The sequence below is a fragment of the Nanorana parkeri genome, unplaced genomic scaffold (assembly GCF_000935625.1).
Source record: "Nanorana parkeri isolate BGI_ZX_2015 unplaced genomic scaffold, ASM93562v1 scaffold820, whole genome shotgun sequence".
Taxonomy (NCBI): Eukaryota; Metazoa; Chordata; class Amphibia; order Anura; family Dicroglossidae; genus Nanorana; species Nanorana parkeri.
Window position 1 is genome coordinate 531,916 of NW_017307088.1, and position 20,188 is coordinate 552,103.

Here is a 20,188-nt window from a genome sequence, read left to right on the forward strand (position 1 = left end):
GTAATGTTAGCCCCTCACAATCATGACAGATGAATGCATTATAGCCTGGCAAGGCTAGACCCTAATATTTCTATCCAGTATCTTCCCTTCTGTGCATAATCTGGGTGCAACAATGGACAGTGGATGGCCATGACATGTCACTTATTTAGTGGAAAGCCAAACAATGTAAAAGCCAATAAAATGACTTTCAATGTTTATGAAATGTAAGAACAGTTCTGAGCTGCCTGTACCCAGAAGGAATAGGATAATAGGAATGTTTTATGATTGTTGGGGAAAAACATACAAATAGGTAAAAAAATATTTAAGAAGCATAGTTGAGGAATAATATGAGTATATGTCTGTGAAGTATATGAGCATAGACTTTTTACTTTTAAGATATCCAAAGTGTACAGTTCTTTATTATACTGTGTGTGGATCATAATCTCTGCTCCCTAAGACCCCTAACCCCCCCCCCCCCCCAACGCGCCAAAAAAAACTGGACCTGACTTTTTTATGCCCTTGACTTTTCTGGTTTTAATATTGAGGTGATGTTGTCCACATTTGTTGTATGAGCAAGTTTACTTAGATAATGTATGTGCTGTGCAGTTTAAGAACTATCTGTATGCTTGTGGCAGCCAAAGGCAGAGGCTGACCGTATCTAATGCTCTATTTGTTCCTGATTAAGACATATCAAAAACTGTTAATATCACCTTGAAGGTTCAGTGCACCCAAAACTGGCATTTCTGCTTTTGGGAGACGCTGGTGATTTGAACCACACCAGTTTATCTGCCTGGGGATTCCAGTGACAAGTTTTTGAATTGCTCGAGTCCACCTACCTGCCATGGACATAACCGTAGACGCTTCTGATTTTTCATTCATTTTATATTACTAGGAATGTAGAAGAAAGAGAGTCATGTTAATGCAGAGCTCAGAACTATAGCAGGATGATCTCTAGCCAGTTCAAACACTACAAAGAAAAAAAAAAGTACTTAACTCAAATTGCTGGTCGTCATGAAATGCGTCGGGGAGCTCAGTCAGGTTGCGCAGTGTACAAAGGCATTGATTGCAACTAGGGATGTTCACATATCAAGTACAGATCGGTACAAGTACAGATACTTTTCCAGCTCCAAGACTAGACTAGAGAAAAATTCAAAAGTTAGGAGGCAGCTGTGATTTGTAAGGAGCACACGGAGCTCCTGGGATTTGTACATCTCTGTTCTAATGTATGATTTTGTGATGCACCAATACCATTTTTCCAAGTACAAGTTCTGATACATATCCAAGTACTTACAGATCCAAGTACTGATACATTTTTGTTTAGTGTCATGTGACTAATGATTTTAGGACAGTGGTGGAGAGCCAGAGCTAGGTCCCAGCTACAACTGCTGCAACCCTGGTAGTTCTCATGAAAATGCCAAGTATCGGCACTGGTATCTGAACTGGTATCGGTGCATCCCTAATTGCAACTTTTCTTTGATGCCATGTGAGTCAACTTGCCAGCATGTACCAAAAATTGAAAGACCGGTTTTGCGTGTAGCGATCTATTAAAGGAAACATGTAGCTGGAGAGCATGTAGGCTGCAATTGCTGACCTCTCCTCCTAAAAATGCACGTTGCTTCAATACTTTCTCAGGCACTGAATTAGAATGCGTATGCAGATCAGAAGCATTAAATTCAACCTGATTTTCTAACCTGCATGCTTGTTCTAGGATAGTAGCTGATAAAGTAGTCTAGATCTAGTCAGGCAACTGGTATTCTGAAAAGGAGATCATCTATTGGAGCCCCCATATGTTTCTCAGGACTTTCTTTTGTCTTTAAATGAGAACTATGGCGTCAGGGCTTTTCCCCATAGTTCTCCTAAGGGTCACGGGAGAACACAAACCAGCGTCCTCCCTTCACCCTAAGCTCAGTATACCGCAAGCTACGGCTCGCGGTATACTGAGACGCGGGAGCAGCCGGGACAGATCCCGACAATACTGTCTGGATCCACACAGCTGCCGGATTGACGGCTGGCTCTGCCTATCCAGAGGCAGAGCCAGCTGTGCCCGCCCCCTCCCCCGTCCGTTCCGCCAGTCAGCACTGGAGGATCGGAAAAGGGAGGGGGGGAATACCTGCAGGGAGCCGTGAGTGACAGTCACGGCTCTCTGCCGGGATAGATCGAGAAGCGTTCGCTCACTTCCCGATCTACTAAGCCGACCTGTGACAGTTTCATTGTCACGGGTCAGCTCAGATTATGAGGCTGAGTGAAAATCACTCTCCTCATTATTATCCTTGAAAGTGCCCTGTATTATGGAACAAGCCTGACACCTGGTGGACACTTCTTGTATTGCATACTCCTAACAAGCATAGTGACAAGCAGCCTCATATGACGAGCACCCTTCAGGCAGACATTTTTCCTAGGAAAATGGAAATATTGATTGAACATGAAGCCTTGTTGTGCCCATTTATTTCACACTGCTTTACAATGGACACAACATTGCGCTCGGACTTGTCATTGCACTGTTGATTGTAGGGCCAAGTCAATCGTCAACCCGTTGTATCGCCATTTTGGAGCAAAGAGAAGAAGATGGTGCTGCAGTGTTATTAGAAAGCTAGTTCTCCTAAAGAGTATATTTTACAATGCCTTTGGCGACGTGGACTCTAACAAATGCCTACCTACCGGTGTGGCGCACACACCCAATGGCTTTCTGGGCTATAGAAGCCAATGCTGCCAATCATTTTACAATCTTTTTTGTAGTTTTGTACCAGCAAGGCCTTTTACTCTGATGACAGTAATACTGACTAATTACACTCATTTATCTGCATTGATTGTGAATCAGATTTATGGTTTGATTGTGCCGCAACAACTAATAAATTGATTTCTTAAGCCCGTGTGTGGTGTCAGCAGATGTAAGAAAGTGTGAATTGTGTATTTCATGTTACTGAGAAGAGACATGGCTGAGCAGTCCTCTATGAAGTGGCTTATCACATGGAATATATTCTTAAAGACAATTCTACTGTTGTATTGTTATAATAAAAATTGAAGTACTTAATTTATGACTCCCGCTGCCTTAACATGACTTAAGTATTAAACGACGAGGGTTATTCACAAAAGGGTGAAGAGTTTGGAGAAGTGAACAATCTAGGACAACATAGCTGAACTGGAAACATTCTCCAATTCAGCTCACTTTCCAGTTCAGCTATGTTGTCCTGGATTGTTCACTTCTCCAAACTCTTCACCCCTTTAGTGAATGACCCTGTCAGATTAGGAAATAGAAAATAAACTCAATTAACACAGCACTTTAATCCGTAAGGCCCCTTTCATACAGGAGCCATCCATTCATATCAGCAGGGAGCAGAAGTCACACTTGTGACATCCTTGTCTACCCAAGCTAAGCTGTACCGACCAATGTTAGGTCTATGGGGCGTCGGATGTAAGTGGTCATGTGACCGTGTACATCAAATCCCTCACCAATATGAAACTTTTTCTAGTCTTTCTTCTGGACCTAGATGGAGTTGGGGGTAATCGGATGTACATGGACACATGTCTGTTTATATCTGGCTGCCCATGGACTTACATTAGGCTTCTGATCAGATTTGCCTCAAAAACTGACAGGTGGATCTGATCAAACCGCCTGTGTGAAGGGGCCTTAGGCTGGGCACACACCTTACAACCATCGCAAGACTTTTGTCTTGCGATGGTTGTAAGGTACTTGAAAAAAACATACGATCTGCCTATCTTGCATAGGCAGATCGTACTTGCGATGATCGCAAGCCACGCCCCCTGGGGGGATGACCGCAATGCTGAACGGGCAGTGTGCGCTTGCCGGCCCGTAAGGCTTTTATCGTACGAACATGCCACAAACCCGCCGAACATCGTACGATGCTCGGCGGGTTTTCGAACATGTCCGTAAGTCAGAAGTCATGCGACCTTACAGTAGTAGAGGTCGCACGGCTTCCACACACCTTACGATAATCGTACGATCGCGGGATTTCCCACGATTATCGCAAGGTGTGTGGGGACCTTTAGGGTAAAGATAGTAGTCACCAGCACTCACTTGTAATGTGCAAAAAGTTTGGGCCTTTTTTTTTCACTCTTAAAATTCAATTTCGGTGCATCCCTAATATGATCTATAACACTTATTTCTGAATAAGGTGAACAGCACACACAAATATAACAGCCAGTTCCCAGATTTCAGCTGTCAATTTTCTAGCGCAGGCAAGAAACAGTAGCAGAAAAATGGTATGATTGCCATGATGGCGCTTTTAATTTCCTTTAATAATTTGGCAAAAACTGGGAAGCTCTAAACAAAAAGCATTTTAATCATTTGAATGAACAAAACATTCCAAAACTTCAGCACACATAATACTCCTATCAGAAAAATAGTTCACATCTCCATCTCCGCCAAGTTCAGTCACTTATTTGCCTTTCTTAAATTTCCCCGATGGGGTGCCTCCCGTTTTTGCCTTTTTTTTGGCTGAGCCTTTAACATCAATCTCTTTCCTTTTGGTGGAGCTGATGGATCCAGTCACCTTGAAGAAGTCATCTAAACGGCCTTGAGTACTGCCATGGCGGTTCTTGGACAGCTTCTTGGCACCATTACGGATACGGTCCTCATTGAACTGCTTTTCGCCGCACATAAAGGCCACCAGGCTGTCCTCATCTGGGTCCTGCCACTTCAGCTCTATACCATTTATGTCAACCACATCAGGCTCTAAGAATAGCTGGCGAGCTTCCTTGTATAACCAGTTTTCTGGAACGGGGTACTTCTTCAGGTCTATGTTATCCAAGACCTCTTCGATGCTCCTGTGCTGCTTTATCAGTTCTATCGCTCTCTTTGGGCCGATGCCTCTGATGGTCTCGCAGTAATCGCAGCCTAACAATATACAGAGATCTATAAACTGCTCTTGGGTGATACCTATATCCTCTAGGGCACGAGTGAGGTGAAATTCCTGGATAGGTAACTTTTTGGCCTCGCTAGTTGTGAGATGACGAAGCAAGAGAGGAGTACCAAATGTCAACGCGTCCATATCTTCAGTTGCAGCTGCATACACCTTTCCAGCTTTTACCAAAGCAGCACATGTGGCTTCTGCCTCACATGGGGCATCCACATATGGAATCCCCATCAGGGATAGCAGCTTCTTGCATTCCTCATTATGCTGCTTTGTGACCTTCACGAGTCTCTTATTAAACTTTTCAATGTTCTCTACCTCTCCTGCCTCTTGGGCAGCTTCCAGCTGCTTCTCAGCCTCGGCCCGCCTTTCGGTACGCTTGGCCAGCTCACCTGACTTCAGCTGAGGAGGCTTCCCATCAAACACATACACTGGCTTGATGCCGTTCTCGACCATGCGAATTGTACGATAGAACATGCCCATTAGGTGGCTGGTGGTTTCACCTTCCTCGTTCTGGAGCACATTCCCATCCTGACGCACAGCGATGAGGAACTGGTAGATGCACATAGAGGCGTCAATGGCCACTTTACGCCCAAAGTAACTTTTGATGTCATTTTCTTTTATGGCTCCGCGGGCCACATCAGCAATCAGTTTGGTAAGACCTTGAATTCCCATTGTGCAGCCGGAAAACGTATCAATGAACAACCTGAACAGATGAAGAAGCACATCTGTGAGATTCCTGCAGACATAGATACATGTTCAGCTTGTCCATATACACAATATATACAATGACACTTCCAGTCATTTCAAAACAAGAGCAATAAAAAGTTACATTACTCATAATAATTCGCCATTTTAGACCTGGGGTCTCAAACTCAATTCACTCGGGGGCCACTTGACAGTTTTTTTCTCCCATGGGGGCCGCTTGCCAAATATCATACTTCAAAATGAAAGTTATCTATATCCGTTTTGGTACTACGGACACCAACACACAATAAGGCCCTATTCATATCTGTATGTTTCGGTGCCATTAGGGATTCCTGCGTTAGGAACTTGCATTTTCCTGCTGCAGGAATCCCTAATCTGGTGTGAAGCAGCTGCATGTAAATGCAGGCACACCGCATGTAATGGTATGCAATATGGTTACATGCGGTTAGGAATCAATCACTCTCCCTGGATGCGATTGTGCATGTAATATCACATACCATCACATGCGGTGTGCCGGCGCTTAGGCCTTGTTCACACCAAATGCAGAGCAGATCCGGTCAGGTTTCTGCACACGCAGTGCAGTGGGTTGTGCCGCGTTTTTGATGCGTTCCGGGCCGTTTTTGGTTAAAAAAAAAAAAATTTAAGTTTAACATGGGCTTTCAGGCACTTGCATGCATTTTGCATGCGTTCCAGAGCAGATAAAATAGGGCTTGCCGCAGTTTTTTCACCTGCTCCGGATCTGCACGCTGCGATATGAACTGGAGCTCAAAATACCATAGGAATACATTGGACGCAGTTTTGATCCGGTCTGCACCTGCTCTGCTCTGGATCTGCTCCGCGCTTGGTGTGAACAAGCCCTTACTTGCAGTGGCTGTCACCTGACCATTAACTTGAATAGGTGACAGTTACAGTTTGTAAACGCCAGATTAGGGATTCCTGCTGCAGAAAAATGCAGGTTCCCCCCCATACACATAAAAAAAAAAGAAGAAAGACTACCCCATCACATATAAAATAATACATTTGCCCCCACCCTTACATGTACAAAAATACTACCCCTGGACATATAATACACCCCCCACATATAAAATATACAAATACAGAGCCCCCTCTCCTGCTTACCTTTTTGCAGGGAGGCGCGATCCCTGGTGATCTAGTGGTGATTAAGGATGGGCTCGGGCGTGTTCGCAGCTCCACGTGCTGGGCCCACCAGGAAGCTGACCGCGCCAATAACAGGCACTGAGACATATCCTGATCTAGGGCTGCAGCTAACGATTATTTTCATAATCGATTAGTTAGCCGATTATCAGGTTCGGTTAATCAGATTTAAAAAAAAAAGCTCCAGTGATGGACTACTAGTTTCTATTGAGATTGTAGTCCATCACGGGAGCAAGCTTGGCACGGTGGAAGTAAAAAAAAAAAAAAAGTGTGGTGTGCAAACGGCTTAACCGACGTGTGTGTGGCGTGAGCGGGAAATGAATTTTAGCCGACGAATCGACAATGGAAAACGTTGACAACGTTTTCCATCGTGGATTTTAATGCAATAATTGTTGCAGCTCTAGTGAACAGGTGCCAGCCCTTTCCTATGTGAACAGGGAGGAAAGTGCTAACCACATGAGCAAAATGGAACATCATTCAAGTTGCACTGGTATGTATTGAGGGCAGGCAAGGATCAGCTTATTTTCATAGTGAGCACTTTTCAATGTATTCAGAATCTCTCAAGGAAACCTCTTATTATTGAAAAGGGCCCTCCCTTAATAAGAGAGTTCCTTGAGAGATTCTGACTACATTGAAAAGTGCTCACTATTAAAATAAGCTGATGTCATTATATTCAGATCACTACAGTTGCATTTCTAGTGTAGTCCACTCATTTTTAATCGACTAAATCGATTAACTGTTGCAGCTCTATCCCGATCTCTGCAGCTGCGGACTGGGATAATGTCTCAGTACCTGTGATTGGCGCGGTCAGCTTCCTGGCGGGCTTGGCACGTGGAGCTGCGAACACGCCCGAGCCCATCCTTAGTGGTGATTAGTGAGGTCTGCTGCAGACTTTACCAATCCATTCTTTCGGTCGGAGCTCAGAACTGAAAGGATACGAGTTCCAGCGGTGAAAGGAACGGTCTGCATCCGACAGAGATGCAGGCCACATAGCTGATCCCGCAAGTCAGGTACATGTTAAGATTTGAAAATGAAAGAGAGAAGCTGATTGGTTGCCGTGGGCAACTGCTCCAGATTCTGCCTGCTCCAGTATTGATAAATCTCCCCCATTGTATTCTCCTCACAGATACTCTGTAACACACTGATCAGGCTTGCAGCTCCACAACATAGTGAGCTGAAAGCCGAATGAGTGGTTGTAACAGCACTGTGATTGGCTATCGCATCGATCACAGTGCTGGGACCCCCCAGATTTGCTGTTGAGGGTCTGCCTCAGACACCGAGGGACCCAACAACAGCGCAAAGCCCATGAGCACTGGTCCTGCCACAAACCGGCGCACATTTTCCCCGCATGACGGAATGATTCTGTCCTCGGGCCTTAAGTATTTGAAAGATTTAAACGGAACAATTCCATCATTGGTCAGGAAGGGATTAACCCTCGCTCCTCTAATCTCCAGTGCGACAGCCGTGACATCACTACATAAGATAAAGTACCAGCAGTCCCTTATTATAAGTAGAGCTGCAACAGTTAATCGATTTAGTCGATTAAAATCGACGATTGAAAGCGCTATTACTTACCTTATCCCTGGCTCCCCCAGACCTCTCCTCTTCAACCTGATGCTCCGAGTTGTGGGCGGGCCCTCAGTGACATCACTTACAATGAAGGACTAATGGTTCTTTATTGGATGTGATGACATCACGACTGTGACCACCAACCAAAGCAGGAATGAGAATACGCTGTGGGGGATGGGTGGCAGAACAGAGGAGCTTGCAGGAGGAAGGAATTAGAGTAGTTTGGGTGCTTTTACCCCCCCCCCCCCCAAAAAAAAAGAGCATTTAACCCTTGCAGCACAGCTGGGCCCCACTGCAAGGATATTATATTCACTTTCTGCTTTGGGAGCCTCCTGTTTGCACACATAATTGTATCCCATCACATGACTACATGTCCTCAGAGACACAGGCTGTCCACTCCAAGCAAATCACAAGCACAGCAGTAACTGAATGCTAGTAACACATCTGCCATCCCGGGTGACAACGTCCCCACAAAATTCTATAGCGGCCCACAGTGACAACTACAGGAACCCAAAGCAGCCAGATCAGAAATGGACTCTGTTCGGTTGCTATGGGGTGACCGCACTGTACGCTGCTTTACCGAATAAGTTTATAAAACGAACCCGTGCGAACTCACCACACTCAACTCCCGCCACAAGATTTTCGCGCGTACACGTGACATCACTCTCTGCTCTAGCAGCGCGCTAGGATGCAGTAAGAACACCGATTGGCTGACTTTGTCAGATTCGTTTTGTGATTGGCCGACCGCTGAACTCCAGTCGCGAGAAGACATTCCGGAAACGCCGCCATGCTGTGGCTGGAAAGGGACGTATGGGAGCCGCGCCCTGATTGGACGAGGTTTGGTGACTGGTATCCATAGCTCCACACCCCCTAGTACTCATGCGCACAATTGTATTCCGCTCCCAGGATTCCGTGTGGTGACCTCTGACCCCGTTTTGATTGTGAGAGACGTGGCTATACCGTGAGAGGTGTCACCGGGAAGATGGTGAGGAACGGTGTTGGTGGGGGTGCCTGGCGTTCTATTTGTGTCCCATCACCCTCCAGGGTGTGTGGAGGGCTGAGCTGAAGGAGTTCGTGTATTTTTTGGGGGCATTTGTGACCCCTCACCAGCTCATATTATGGTATAGGGAGCCCCGACTCCCCACCTGTGGGGGGATAACACACTCGAGTAGCTGTAATTTTAGGGGACCCTGTGCTCATCCTAAACTAGAACTGTACCCCCTGAAATCCCAGCCTGCCATATTTACAGTGACTCTGCCATGAGAGAGGCATTGGGGCTGCCATTACTTGCCTCCTTGAAAACAATGCTTGTTGCCTGGCTGTGTCTGCCATTCAGGGCCATTTCACACTGTAGTGTTGTGTTAATTGTACAGTTTCGTGTACTACAACATAAAGCACCTACCATGCGTTATAGTGTGGGAGGTGCATTGTACTGCCATTCATTTCGATGGCAGCCATAATGCACTTGACCATGCTGCAATGCATTGTGATGTGTTGCGATTAAAAAAAAAAAAATGAAGTGCATGCCCTATTTTTTTTTTTTTTACTTTTTTTTTTTTAGCCGTGCCGCGATGCGATACCACACATTGTAGCCGGAGGTGCGTTTGGGGTACTGTTTAAATGAATGGCACCACAATGCATTGCTTGCACTATAATGCATGGTTGGTTAAATGTGCAGTAGTATGTGTTCATCGCACGGAAGTGTGCGATTAACGCAGCGCCTTGGTGTGAATCCACGAAAAGAAAAACCTTGCCGCACTCCTTACCGGGACTCCCATAGTATGCAGACGGGTGCTCGAAATGACTACGGATGGCGCCACCACATGTAGATAGTTTAGAGGATGTCACCAGCACACCACAAGATAATAATCAGCAAGTGTTAATTTATTGACAATCGCTGTCTCTCATTGGCAAGCGCTTTCGGGGCCACACAGGGTCCCCTTCATCAGGCTCCGAGATGGTGTGAATCCAGCCGAACACATTTTGAGTCACGGATCCAGGTTCAGTGTTCTGAGAATTTCTCTCTGTACTCGTTCCAGGACAGTCACTCAGCCTTTGTATCAGTATGATGGCCAGGGAACTGGCATTTTCAGAAGCAATGCCTGCCTCCATGATTGTAATCTCATGGCTAGTTTCCTGTAAAGTGCACCTTAGTGCACCTTAAAGGGTTAATTTCCCTCTACAGTAAAATTGCCCGTGCATTCCAGCGCCCCTAATCCTCCCAGGCAGAATGGGGGCTAGAGGGAACGCCTACTCTTGGAGTTTTTTGTTTTTTTTGTTTTTTTTTGGAGGGGCAGTGCAGGTGTGACCTCCAAAAAGAAGAATCCTTTCCGAAATCAGAGCAATGTGAAAACCGGTGTCAGTTTTTTGTTTTTTTCCCCCCCTCCATCTGTGTGTCTTTAGGGAAATCCATTCGCTTTCTGTCCTGCAGACTCAACAGGAAGTGAGTGAGGGAAATTCCCTGTTGGACAGTTGTCACAAGTGTGCCCATTGGAAGATTCCTTCTGTATTGCTCTTGTGGCAATTTTTGGTGACAGACAGCAGTAAAAACAGGACCCCTCACCACTCTATCCAAATGTAAGAATAAGAGCTTTGCCTTTTTATAAAACAGATTTATGTCCCCTGCGCCATGCTGCTGCATCTGTTACAAGGATCCCCCGTACAGCTCTGGAGTGATTGTCAGTTGCTGTAGGCTCCATTTGAGTCTAACAGGCCACCTTCACTGCCACTTATTTTGGTTCTGTGTGAGTCACAGAGGATTGGCGGCTCCCGGGCAGCAGAGTCACAGAGGATTGGCGGCTCCCGGGCAGCAGAGTCACAGAGGCATTTTTTCTATTTTGGAATTTCCATTCAGTTTTTTACTCGTCTGTAACCTATTGGAGGGATTTTCCTTAGCTCCCTGTCCTTGGGACACCAGGAGAAAATTTGGAGGGGGTCAGACACCTGGACAGGCAGCAATTAAAGCCCCCCCCCCCCAAAAAAAAACAACATTGTCCAAAGTTCTAATGTGTCCTTATTGAAGAAATTGTCCCTCATTTCCTGTCATGACAGGAAGTGAGGGGCAATTTCCCAAACAGGGAATGTTACATAAATCCCACTGAGTCTAATCCTTCCCGGCTCGATCAAAAGCAGAAGGAAAAGTTTTGACAGGTTGGACTTTGATAAATGTTCTTGTTTCATGAATTTCACTTATGTGTTTAATGATTTGCTGTAATTATATATTTTTTCACCCTTTCTATTCTCAGGAGTTGGAAGCAATGAGCCGATATACAAGTCCGGTGAATCCGGCGGTGTTCCCGCACCTCACCGTTGTCCTCATGGCAATTGGGATGTTTTTCACAGCTTGGTTCTTTGTGTATCCTTGCGATCTGACCATGTTTTACCCTAAATATGCCATCACTCTTATGTTTCTGTGTTGATGATTAGTTCTGGTAGGTGAGTGATAGCGATGGACTGATGTGGGTAGCGGTAAATCCAGATGCATTCTAGGTAATATGCGTATTCTTTGCTGGAGCTCAGTTTATAGTAGCAGTCAGGACCCGATTCTGGGTCAAGGCTGCTGATCATGATAATCCAATCGTACAGCCGATGAGCAAATTCTGTGTGTTTCAAAGTGACTAGTACAAACTTCTGTCTCATCTGTAATTCTTTTAAACTCATTATTTGTTAGGAACTAACATTTCCTAACAAATTGTGTCTGCTTAGAGTACAGTGGGAGGAGAAAATGTTGTTGGGGGCATATTGGCATTTTCACTGCTGATTCATAGGCCTGTATCTGGTCTATCAGTACCTGGCCACACCTAGTCCTGCCCGCTGATTTCTGGATTGACAGAACTGCTTCTGTTGCTGAAGATACAGTACCAAAATCTATCAGTTTGATGATTAGTGATGGACTCTGCTGGAGAATATAAGTAAATGAGTGGGCGTGCATGTTTTGTTTTGTTTTTTTTGGGGGGGTTTTTCAGCATATAAATCTTTATTACGTTTTTCACAACCAATAATGGTGCAATTTATATACGATGAATAGCAACCGCATACATGGCATAATGCATTGAGGAGATGCCAGCAATAACTACCGGTAATACAAAGACCACTGACAGTGCAGAACCGGGGATGACATTAGATCCGGCATTTATGCATGGATAAAACACATCATGTAATGCAGCAATACTTGGAAGAGATTATAACTGGTATTAGGCATAAGAAGAAGGAAAGGTGTGGAAGAATGAGAAAAGGTATGAGCAGGGGAAGCAAGAGAGCATAGAGGAGAAAGAAGGAAAGAGGGTGTGTGATCATAAGTATAATCCAGTAGGGATACTTTCTCTTTTGAGAGAACCTGCATTGCATAAATCTAAGTGGCCACTAGGTGTCTCCAGTACTTCTCCAGGGTCTGACAATACAGGAACTTGCTTGTACTTTACTTGAACAACCTGTTACTTGCGTATGAATTTCAAATACCATGATACCAGCGCTTGCTGTACAGAATAGGTACCTGGTACTAGTGTAACGTATAATAATTGTGTTGTACAGTTTAGCTGAAAGTGTATTTACAGATTAAAGTGACTAAACTCAGTCGACTAACCTCGACTGTAGATCCTCAAATCATCTCTGAATTGGTGCTGACACTGTCCTTCCTTCTGGAGGGTGGCTGTGTGTGTTGTAAAGTAGTCACTACTCCAAGCTCACTCCTGTGATGGACTACTATCTAATAACCCCTTAAAGGCAGGGCCCTCCTTACCATCTTGTCTTGGATTGTATTGTGATTGTAATGTCTTCCTTATATTGTAAACGGCGCAAACTGTTGGCGCTATATAAATCCTGTATTATAATAATAATGTTTAGTTTACTAGTTTGTATTATGATTTGTAGTCCATCACGGGAGCAAGCTTGGGGCTGTGGCTACTTTACAACACACAGAGGGACCATGGGGAACAAACATAGCCACCACCCAGAAGGAAGGACAGTGTCAGCACCAATACAGAGATGATTTGAGGATCTTCAGCCGAGTGGTACACAAATAAGATACATTTTTGTTAATAGTTAAGGTACTTGAATGCTTTTTTAAGCTTTTTCCCCTGAGTTTAGTGTCACTTTACTGTGTAAGTACACTTTAAACTAAACTGTACAATTATCTGTTACACTAATACCTGGTACCTATTATGTGCTGATAGCACTGGTGGCATAGTGTTTGAACTGGTTTAGTCACTATGTTGCCTGGAGGAAAGGCCCCTAGAAAAAATTGGCATTTTTTTTTTAACTTATGTGACGTTATTTGCGATAGTTTCTATGCATTTTGAAGTGCTGGTGACCTATGTTCACATCTTTGAGATTCTGCACAGCACCATTCATGGCGGTGACTTTGAGCACCAATATTATTACCAGATACTATTCAGTCTGGTTGACTCTCACACTGCACAGTTGTTAGTTGATTTACTTCCTCTTTATTTGAATATCAAAGTCAAATTCCTAGTATTCTGCAGCTTGCTTTTCCCCTGTATTTGTTTTCCTTAATGCATACTTGTAGATATGAAGTGACATCCACAAAATACACTCGAGATGTGTACAAGGAGCTGCTCATCTCACTGGTAGCCTCACTCTTCATGGGATTTGGGGTCTTGTTTCTTCTTTTGTGGGTTGGAATCTACGTGTGACCACTGGGGTAAGAAGAGTTTTATATAATGTACAAAACCGCATTTGATTACATGACTTTAACATTGCAGTGCTTTAATAAGAATGTACATGAGTCAGTTTCTGAAATAGATCATGGGCAAAAAAAAATCCATTAATATGTTTATCATCGCTGTTTATTCTCCTTGGTCTTGCAGTTCCTGAAAATCATTGTGTGGGACTATATGTTGTAGGGTACATGTTAGGATGGATACAGGGGGCTGCCAGTTCTGACTTGATTTTGATGTTTTAGGCTTCAGGACTGTCATCTTCATCCTTGCTTCATTACTTGGTGATACACTGATCTGGAACAAGCCTGCAGGTCAGCTGTCCTGGCACTTCTCTGTCCGATTGGTTAGTGTGTTAGTAGTGATAACAATGAGAGTCCTTGGAGCTCCCATATTTCTGTATTGACAAATTGGCTTTTAAAAGCATACCTGTACCTATAGTAACATTCCCCGCTCCACCACCACCACCTTCATCCTGACCCAGTATACTAAAAGATGGACTAAATATTGAACATTTTACTGTAAACACTACTGTTTAGTCCTTCACTACTGATTGTGTTACTGAACTTAAAGTGGACCTTTACCCCCTTTCACTAAAAAACACAGTATGCAGCTCTGCATTCTGATATGAAATCATCTTACATTAATTAGTTAAACATATTTTCTTTTACTTACAATTATTGTTTTCCCACTTCCTGGTCCTCTTGAGCATTAGTGATGCCTCTTGGAATTATTAATGTACCTAAGCGTTGCATCCTGGGAAGGTTACATCAGCAGAGCATTGCTGGGAAATCCCATCTGTAATCTCACGAGATCTCAGGGAAAGGCATTTTCCTCCCCTGAGATGATGTGCATGGTCACATGTCCTAGTCACATGTGCCTGAGTTCCAGGAAGTAAAGGTTGATATATTAACCTGCCCTTATTAAAAATGGCGACTGTTAGACTGGGGAAGAAAAGAAAAATAAGGTATGCAAAGAATAAAAAGCCGGCAATGATCTTGACGTATGTCTGTCTGTAGATTGTCATTTCTAAAGGTGTATTTGTTGTCATTTCAAAGATATGAGTAAAGTTCCTCTTTAAGTTGTCACGTAATCTATGTAGTAGGAACCTGAGTTCAAACCAGTCAGCAGCCCTGCCTGAACGCCCCCATTAACTGAGATCACATGACCTGTGCACTGGTATTTGGCAACATAGTTGGCACCAGTGTAGGAAAAGTAAGGATTTATGCTATTTTTTGACTATTTGTTATAGTGGGACCGAATTTGTGAGATGTGATAAGGGGCGTTCATGAAAAAATAAACAGCTGGTGCACTCTTAAAGGATGTGTAGACTAAGTGTAAAAATACTTTTAGGTGGTTGCTAAATCCCTTTTTTTTTTTTTACCTGCCCAATTGGCACAGTGGTGGCATCCATTAATATTGCATGGGCATGTAGTTTTTAGAAGAGGATGGAGGCGGGGGGTGGGATCTGTGTGAGGCTGGCACAAAATGTACTTTGTGCCATTCTTGCACCGAACCCGCACCTACCCCTTGTGTTGGTACAGGAACATCGGAGGATGCTAACACTGCCACTCCAGCACACACTGGGCATTTGGGGATTCCTTAATATTTGACCGTGTGGATCTTTTACATTTCAAAGGAACAAGTTCTATTTAAAGTCTGGTAGCAGCCTCCCTGCATTTTGCAGTCACATTTTATTATCTTTGGCAATGAATCTGTTGCTTTGATTTCTACTGGACACTGATATCACACACCCCTGATAGACCTCCAGAGGAATAAATGCTTTTTCTAAATCAAAGCGAGCTGTACGATCAAATAGCTGGAATCTGTGGTGTTTGTAGACACATTTGATGAGTGGTTCAACACTGTGACTTTAATTTACATTGGTCGTTTTTTTGTTGGCTAAGCCTTTCAGTGGATAAAGCCAATCGATTTAAAGGAGAAGTATTGGGAGAGTAAAATCTATTATTTCCAATACTTGGAGCCGGTGAAGGACACTGCAGCTGTCACACGCCAGCTCTATAGAGCCAGAGCTGACTGATCACAAACAGCTAATCACTCAGCTCACAGTCTTCTTCTCCCTGCAGGGAACAGTCACTGTCAGTCACTACTCCCCTGCATTCCTCCAGTGCTCATTGGAGGAAAAGACCGGGAACGGAAGGGCACAGTTGGCTTTGACTATAGAGATGCAGAGCCGGCTGTCAATCGGGCTGTGAGGCGAATCCTGACAATATTGTCAGGATCCTTCCCAGCTGCAAGAGTGGGTAGTAGCTGGCAATATGCTGACTCTGGGTCCAGGAGGACATTAGTGAATGTGTTCTGTGACCCAAAAGAGAACTAATGCCAAAAAAAACATTTGTCCTCAGTTCCCTTTTAATAATGTGATGTCATATGTATGATAGCAGGGCCAACCATTATAAACTAACCGCTCTCAGGCACCACTGCTTCCCTTCAAACCCATGAATATGGTGAATGTAGATGTAAATGGGGAGAGCAGGTGAAGGAGGTAGGCAAGACCAACAGAATCTGCATTATCGCTTATCTTTGGGGACAATCGTGATGGAAGTTCTCTCGCCTGCCCTTATAAAGTTGGACTCTAGGCAGATATAAATGGACAAGCGCTGTAATCATTTGTTACATCATTAAATATATTTGATAAATTAACACAATTTATCTGAAATTGGTCTGGTATCCGCCTCCTTGAGGTCTTCTGTACAGCAAGGCTCAGACAAGGGGAGGGACAAGAAACCAACTGGGTGTATTGAATTCTGATAGGAGAAGAGAGCAGAGAGATGAGCAAATCACTGTGCTGCTTCTCCTTTCACTGTCACGGGGTGGGAAGGTGACCTGTAAGTGGAACTGCAACAGAGAATGCCTTTCCCTACCAGGCAGGACTATGATGCGTGGTAGAGCTGTGTAAATCTCGCAACTGGATAGACAGACATGTGTACTTCATATGTATATATAAATGTTTCCCTAGAGTTCATCTTTACCCATTAAAAGCCGTACATATGGACTTCAGCTTGTATGATAGAGGTGTATAAAGCAGGTTTTACAGCATGGTAAAGCTTTTAGCAGTTTTGTTGGATCATTCCAAGCTCCATTCAGCTCCATTCAGCTCCACCCGGGGACATAGAACACAGATCTTAATGGCAGTACTTACTGTCTCTTTAAGAGGCAGCTAGCAGGCTTCCGCAGGTTTCCCCAGTACTAGAAATCCGCTGAACGCTTGCTGAAGCCTGCTAGCTGCTTGTTTAACTTCTTCGTGACCATAATATGACTTTGTCAGAATGTAAAATGCTCTTTGCTGCGAGAGTGTTAACTAGCTTTGCAGCAGAGAACTAGGAATGTGCAACTGTGTTTGTTTGTTCCTAGGTTTCAGACACGCTGTCAGTCAGAAAGATTAGTCCTGGAGTTTATCAAGTAAACCTCAGTATACCAATGCTGCTGAACTTGGTCTATGCTTCTGGGAAACTCTGGTCATAAGTGTTAAAGTCAGAACTTTCAAGGCAAGGCATACCTGTCATAGAAGACTATTGATACTCACTCTCCTGCTGCCCGTGCTGCTGAATGCTCTCTGAGCCTAAGACATTGTCCTCTGCAGCTCTTTGGTTCCTCCTCCTGACCACCATGTCACCACTGTCCTCTGTAGTGATATGGAGGTCAGCAAAAGGAGCCAGAAAGAGCTGAAGGGGACCCAGGAGATTGACACTTCCAGAAGCATCAGTTTACCAGCAGACTTCGAGGTTGGATTTCTTAGTATTGGGGTGGCAGCTCAGGCAGTAGTATCTACAGTCTTCTTTTACAGGTCTTGGCTTAAACATTTTAGTATAGGGGAAGAATTGCTTTGAGAACTGTTTTTATTATTCCCATACTGGCATTTGCTTTAACTGTTTTACCAAAGCTGCTTGATGCTATATACGGTGCACATTTCTCTCTCTCATATTGAATCCTGAATCTACAAGGCCTTGTGTCTTCCGAAGTCTCTGTCCTGTATGTACAAGGCCTTGTGTCTTCAGACGTCTCTGTCCTGTATGTACAAGGCCTTGTGTCTTCAGACGTCTCTGTCCTGTATATGCAAGGCCTTGTGTCTTCAGAAGTCTCTGTACTGTATGTGTAAGGCCTTGTGTCTTCAGAAGTCTCTGTCCTGTATGTGCAAGGCCTTGTGTCTTCAGACGTCTCTGTCCTGTATGTGCAAGGCCTTGTGTCTTCAGAAGTCTCTGTCCTGTATGTGCAAGGCCTTGTGTCTTCAGAAGTCTCTGTCCTGTATGTGCAAGGCCTTGTGTCTTCAGAAGTCTCTGTCCTGTATGTGCAAGGCCTTGTGTCTTCAGAAGTCTCTGTACTGTATGTGTAAGGCCTTGTGTCTTCAGAAGTCTCTGTCCTGTATGTGCAAGGCCTTGTGTCTTCAGACGTCTCTGTCCTGTATGTGCAAGGCCTTGTGTCTTCAGACGTCTCTGTCCTGTATATGCAAGGCCTTGTGTCTTCAGAAGTCTCTGTACTGTATGTGTAAGGCCTTGTGTCTTCAGAAGTCTCTGTCCTGTATGTGCAAGGCCTTGTGTCTTCAGACGTCTCTGTCCTGTATGTGCAAGGCCTTGTGTCTTCAGAAGTCTCTGTCCGGTATGTGCAAGGCCTTGTGTCTTCAGAAGTCTCTGTCCTGTATGTGCAAGGCCTTGTGTCTTCAGAAGTCTCTGTCCTGTATGTGAAAGGCCTTGTGTCTTCAGAAGTCTCTGTCCTCCTATTTAGAAGGCCTTATGTCTTCAGATGACTGTTTTCTAAAAGCTACAAAATGAGGACAACCCCCCCCCCAAATTTATTGTATGGGGTCTATTCGCCCTTTGAGCGTTCGTTCTGTGTGTATAGAGGCAAAAATGAACATTCTTGGTGCACTGCCCGGGGAAAAAAAAGTTGCACGCTAATATTTTTTGTTGGACCGCCTTTAGCTCTGATTACGGCACACAATTGCCGTGGCATCATTTTCGATAAGCTTATGCAATGTCACAATATTTATTTCCACCCAGAGTTGCATTCATTTTTCACCAAGATCTTGTAGTGATGATGGGAGAGTCAGACCACTGCGTAAAGTCTTCTCCAGCACATCCCAAAGACTTTCAATGGGGTTCAGGTCTGGACTCTGTGGTGACCAATCCATGAGTGAAAATGATGCCTCACGCTCCCTTTACCACTCTTTCACAATCTGAGCCCAATGAATCCTGGCATTGCCATCTTAGAATATGCCCAATGTGCCATCAGGGAATAAAAAAAATCCATTGATGGAAAAACCAGGTCATTCAGTATATTGTAGCTATATCAGTATATCTTGTCAGAAGAAACAATCACTGCAGTAATTATCCAATGGAAGGCTCTGACCTTTTTGCTTACCGAAATCCAGATGGTGACTTATTTTGGGGCCAGGCAGTTTTTCTTTTCAGGTTGATTGTAATGTAATACCACATTATGGCCACTAGATGGAGTGGAGGAGCATAGGATATACTTATTTGCTTTGTTCTCCACCTCCATCTAGTGGCCATATTGTTGTATTGCATTACATTCAACTTAAAAAGAAAATATATGGAGTTTTTTTTTTTAGTTTACACAGAACTAACGTTTAGAAATTCACAGGGTAAATGGCTCTGCAAATTGTTAATAAATGGAACCCTTAGTCATATATTTCACCAAAAATTAGAAGAATAAATACTATCTGCCTGATTTTGTATCAACAACTAACAAAATCTTTTATTTCTTTCTTTTCAGGTCCCTGTCGGAGGGGTGATATGTTTCTTTTTTTACTGCCGAGAGTTCGGGGACCAGTACTGTCCAAGAATATTGGTGTCATTGCACTGTCACGTCTATCAGAGATTTTTTTTTTCACATAGTGAACTGCTCAACAATCACAATAAAACACTTTATTGTTACAGATGCCGTATAATTTGTATTTCTGTCTTTTTTTTTTTCTCTCTACAGATGCACAACACCAGTCTGAGTACAAAGGATTATTTATATATTTATATTGTGGGTATTCATATGCAGACAGGATTTATCAGACCCAGATAACAGGGTACGGGTAAGGGTAGAGCAGTGCAGTTGTAGCAAGGAAATATAAATACAAAAATCTGAAATTAAAAAAAAAAAAAACATATTAAAAATGCTTTGAGCTCACCGGTCCAGAATAAGGCAATTTAACCCTTTCCGTACTCTAGGACTGGACCCAGTATGTAATGAAAAGGGTTAAAG

General features: G+C 43.9%; 2 protein-coding genes across 2 annotated transcripts; one reads left to right on the forward strand and one right to left on the reverse strand.

The window, feature by feature from the left end:
- Positions 1 to 4,194: 4,194 nt before the first annotated feature.
- Positions 4,195 to 8,942, reverse strand: FEN1 (flap structure-specific endonuclease 1). Its single transcript, XM_018565181.1, has 2 exons — positions 8,899 to 8,942; positions 4,195 to 5,556 (listed from the first exon to the last, which is right to left on the reverse strand). The coding sequence occupies exon 2, from the start codon at positions 5,523 to 5,525 to the stop codon at positions 4,377 to 4,379; it is 1,149 nt and encodes a 382-aa protein (XP_018420683.1). The 5' UTR covers positions 5,526 to 5,556; positions 8,899 to 8,942; the 3' UTR covers positions 4,195 to 4,376.
- A 239-nt stretch (positions 8,943 to 9,181) lies between these two features.
- On the forward strand, positions 9,182 to 19,873 carry TMEM258 (transmembrane protein 258). Its single transcript, XM_018565183.1, has 4 exons — positions 9,182 to 9,267; positions 11,528 to 11,637; positions 13,807 to 13,941; positions 19,709 to 19,873. Exons 1-3 carry the CDS (start codon positions 9,265 to 9,267, stop codon positions 13,931 to 13,933), a joined length of 240 nt encoding a protein of 79 aa, XP_018420685.1. The 5' UTR covers positions 9,182 to 9,264; the 3' UTR covers positions 13,934 to 13,941; positions 19,709 to 19,873.
- Positions 19,874 to 20,188: the final 315 nt, after the last annotated feature.

Coding starts and splice junctions, on each gene's coding strand:
- FEN1 (XM_018565181.1), bottom strand. CDS start 5,525: ATGGGAATTCAAGGTCTTACCAAACTGATTGCTGATGTGGCCCGCGGA.
- TMEM258 (XM_018565183.1), top strand. Junction 11,638..13,806: donor TTCACAGCTTGGTTCTTTGT/GTATCCTTGCGA, acceptor GCATACTTGTAG/ATATGAAGTGACATCCACAA.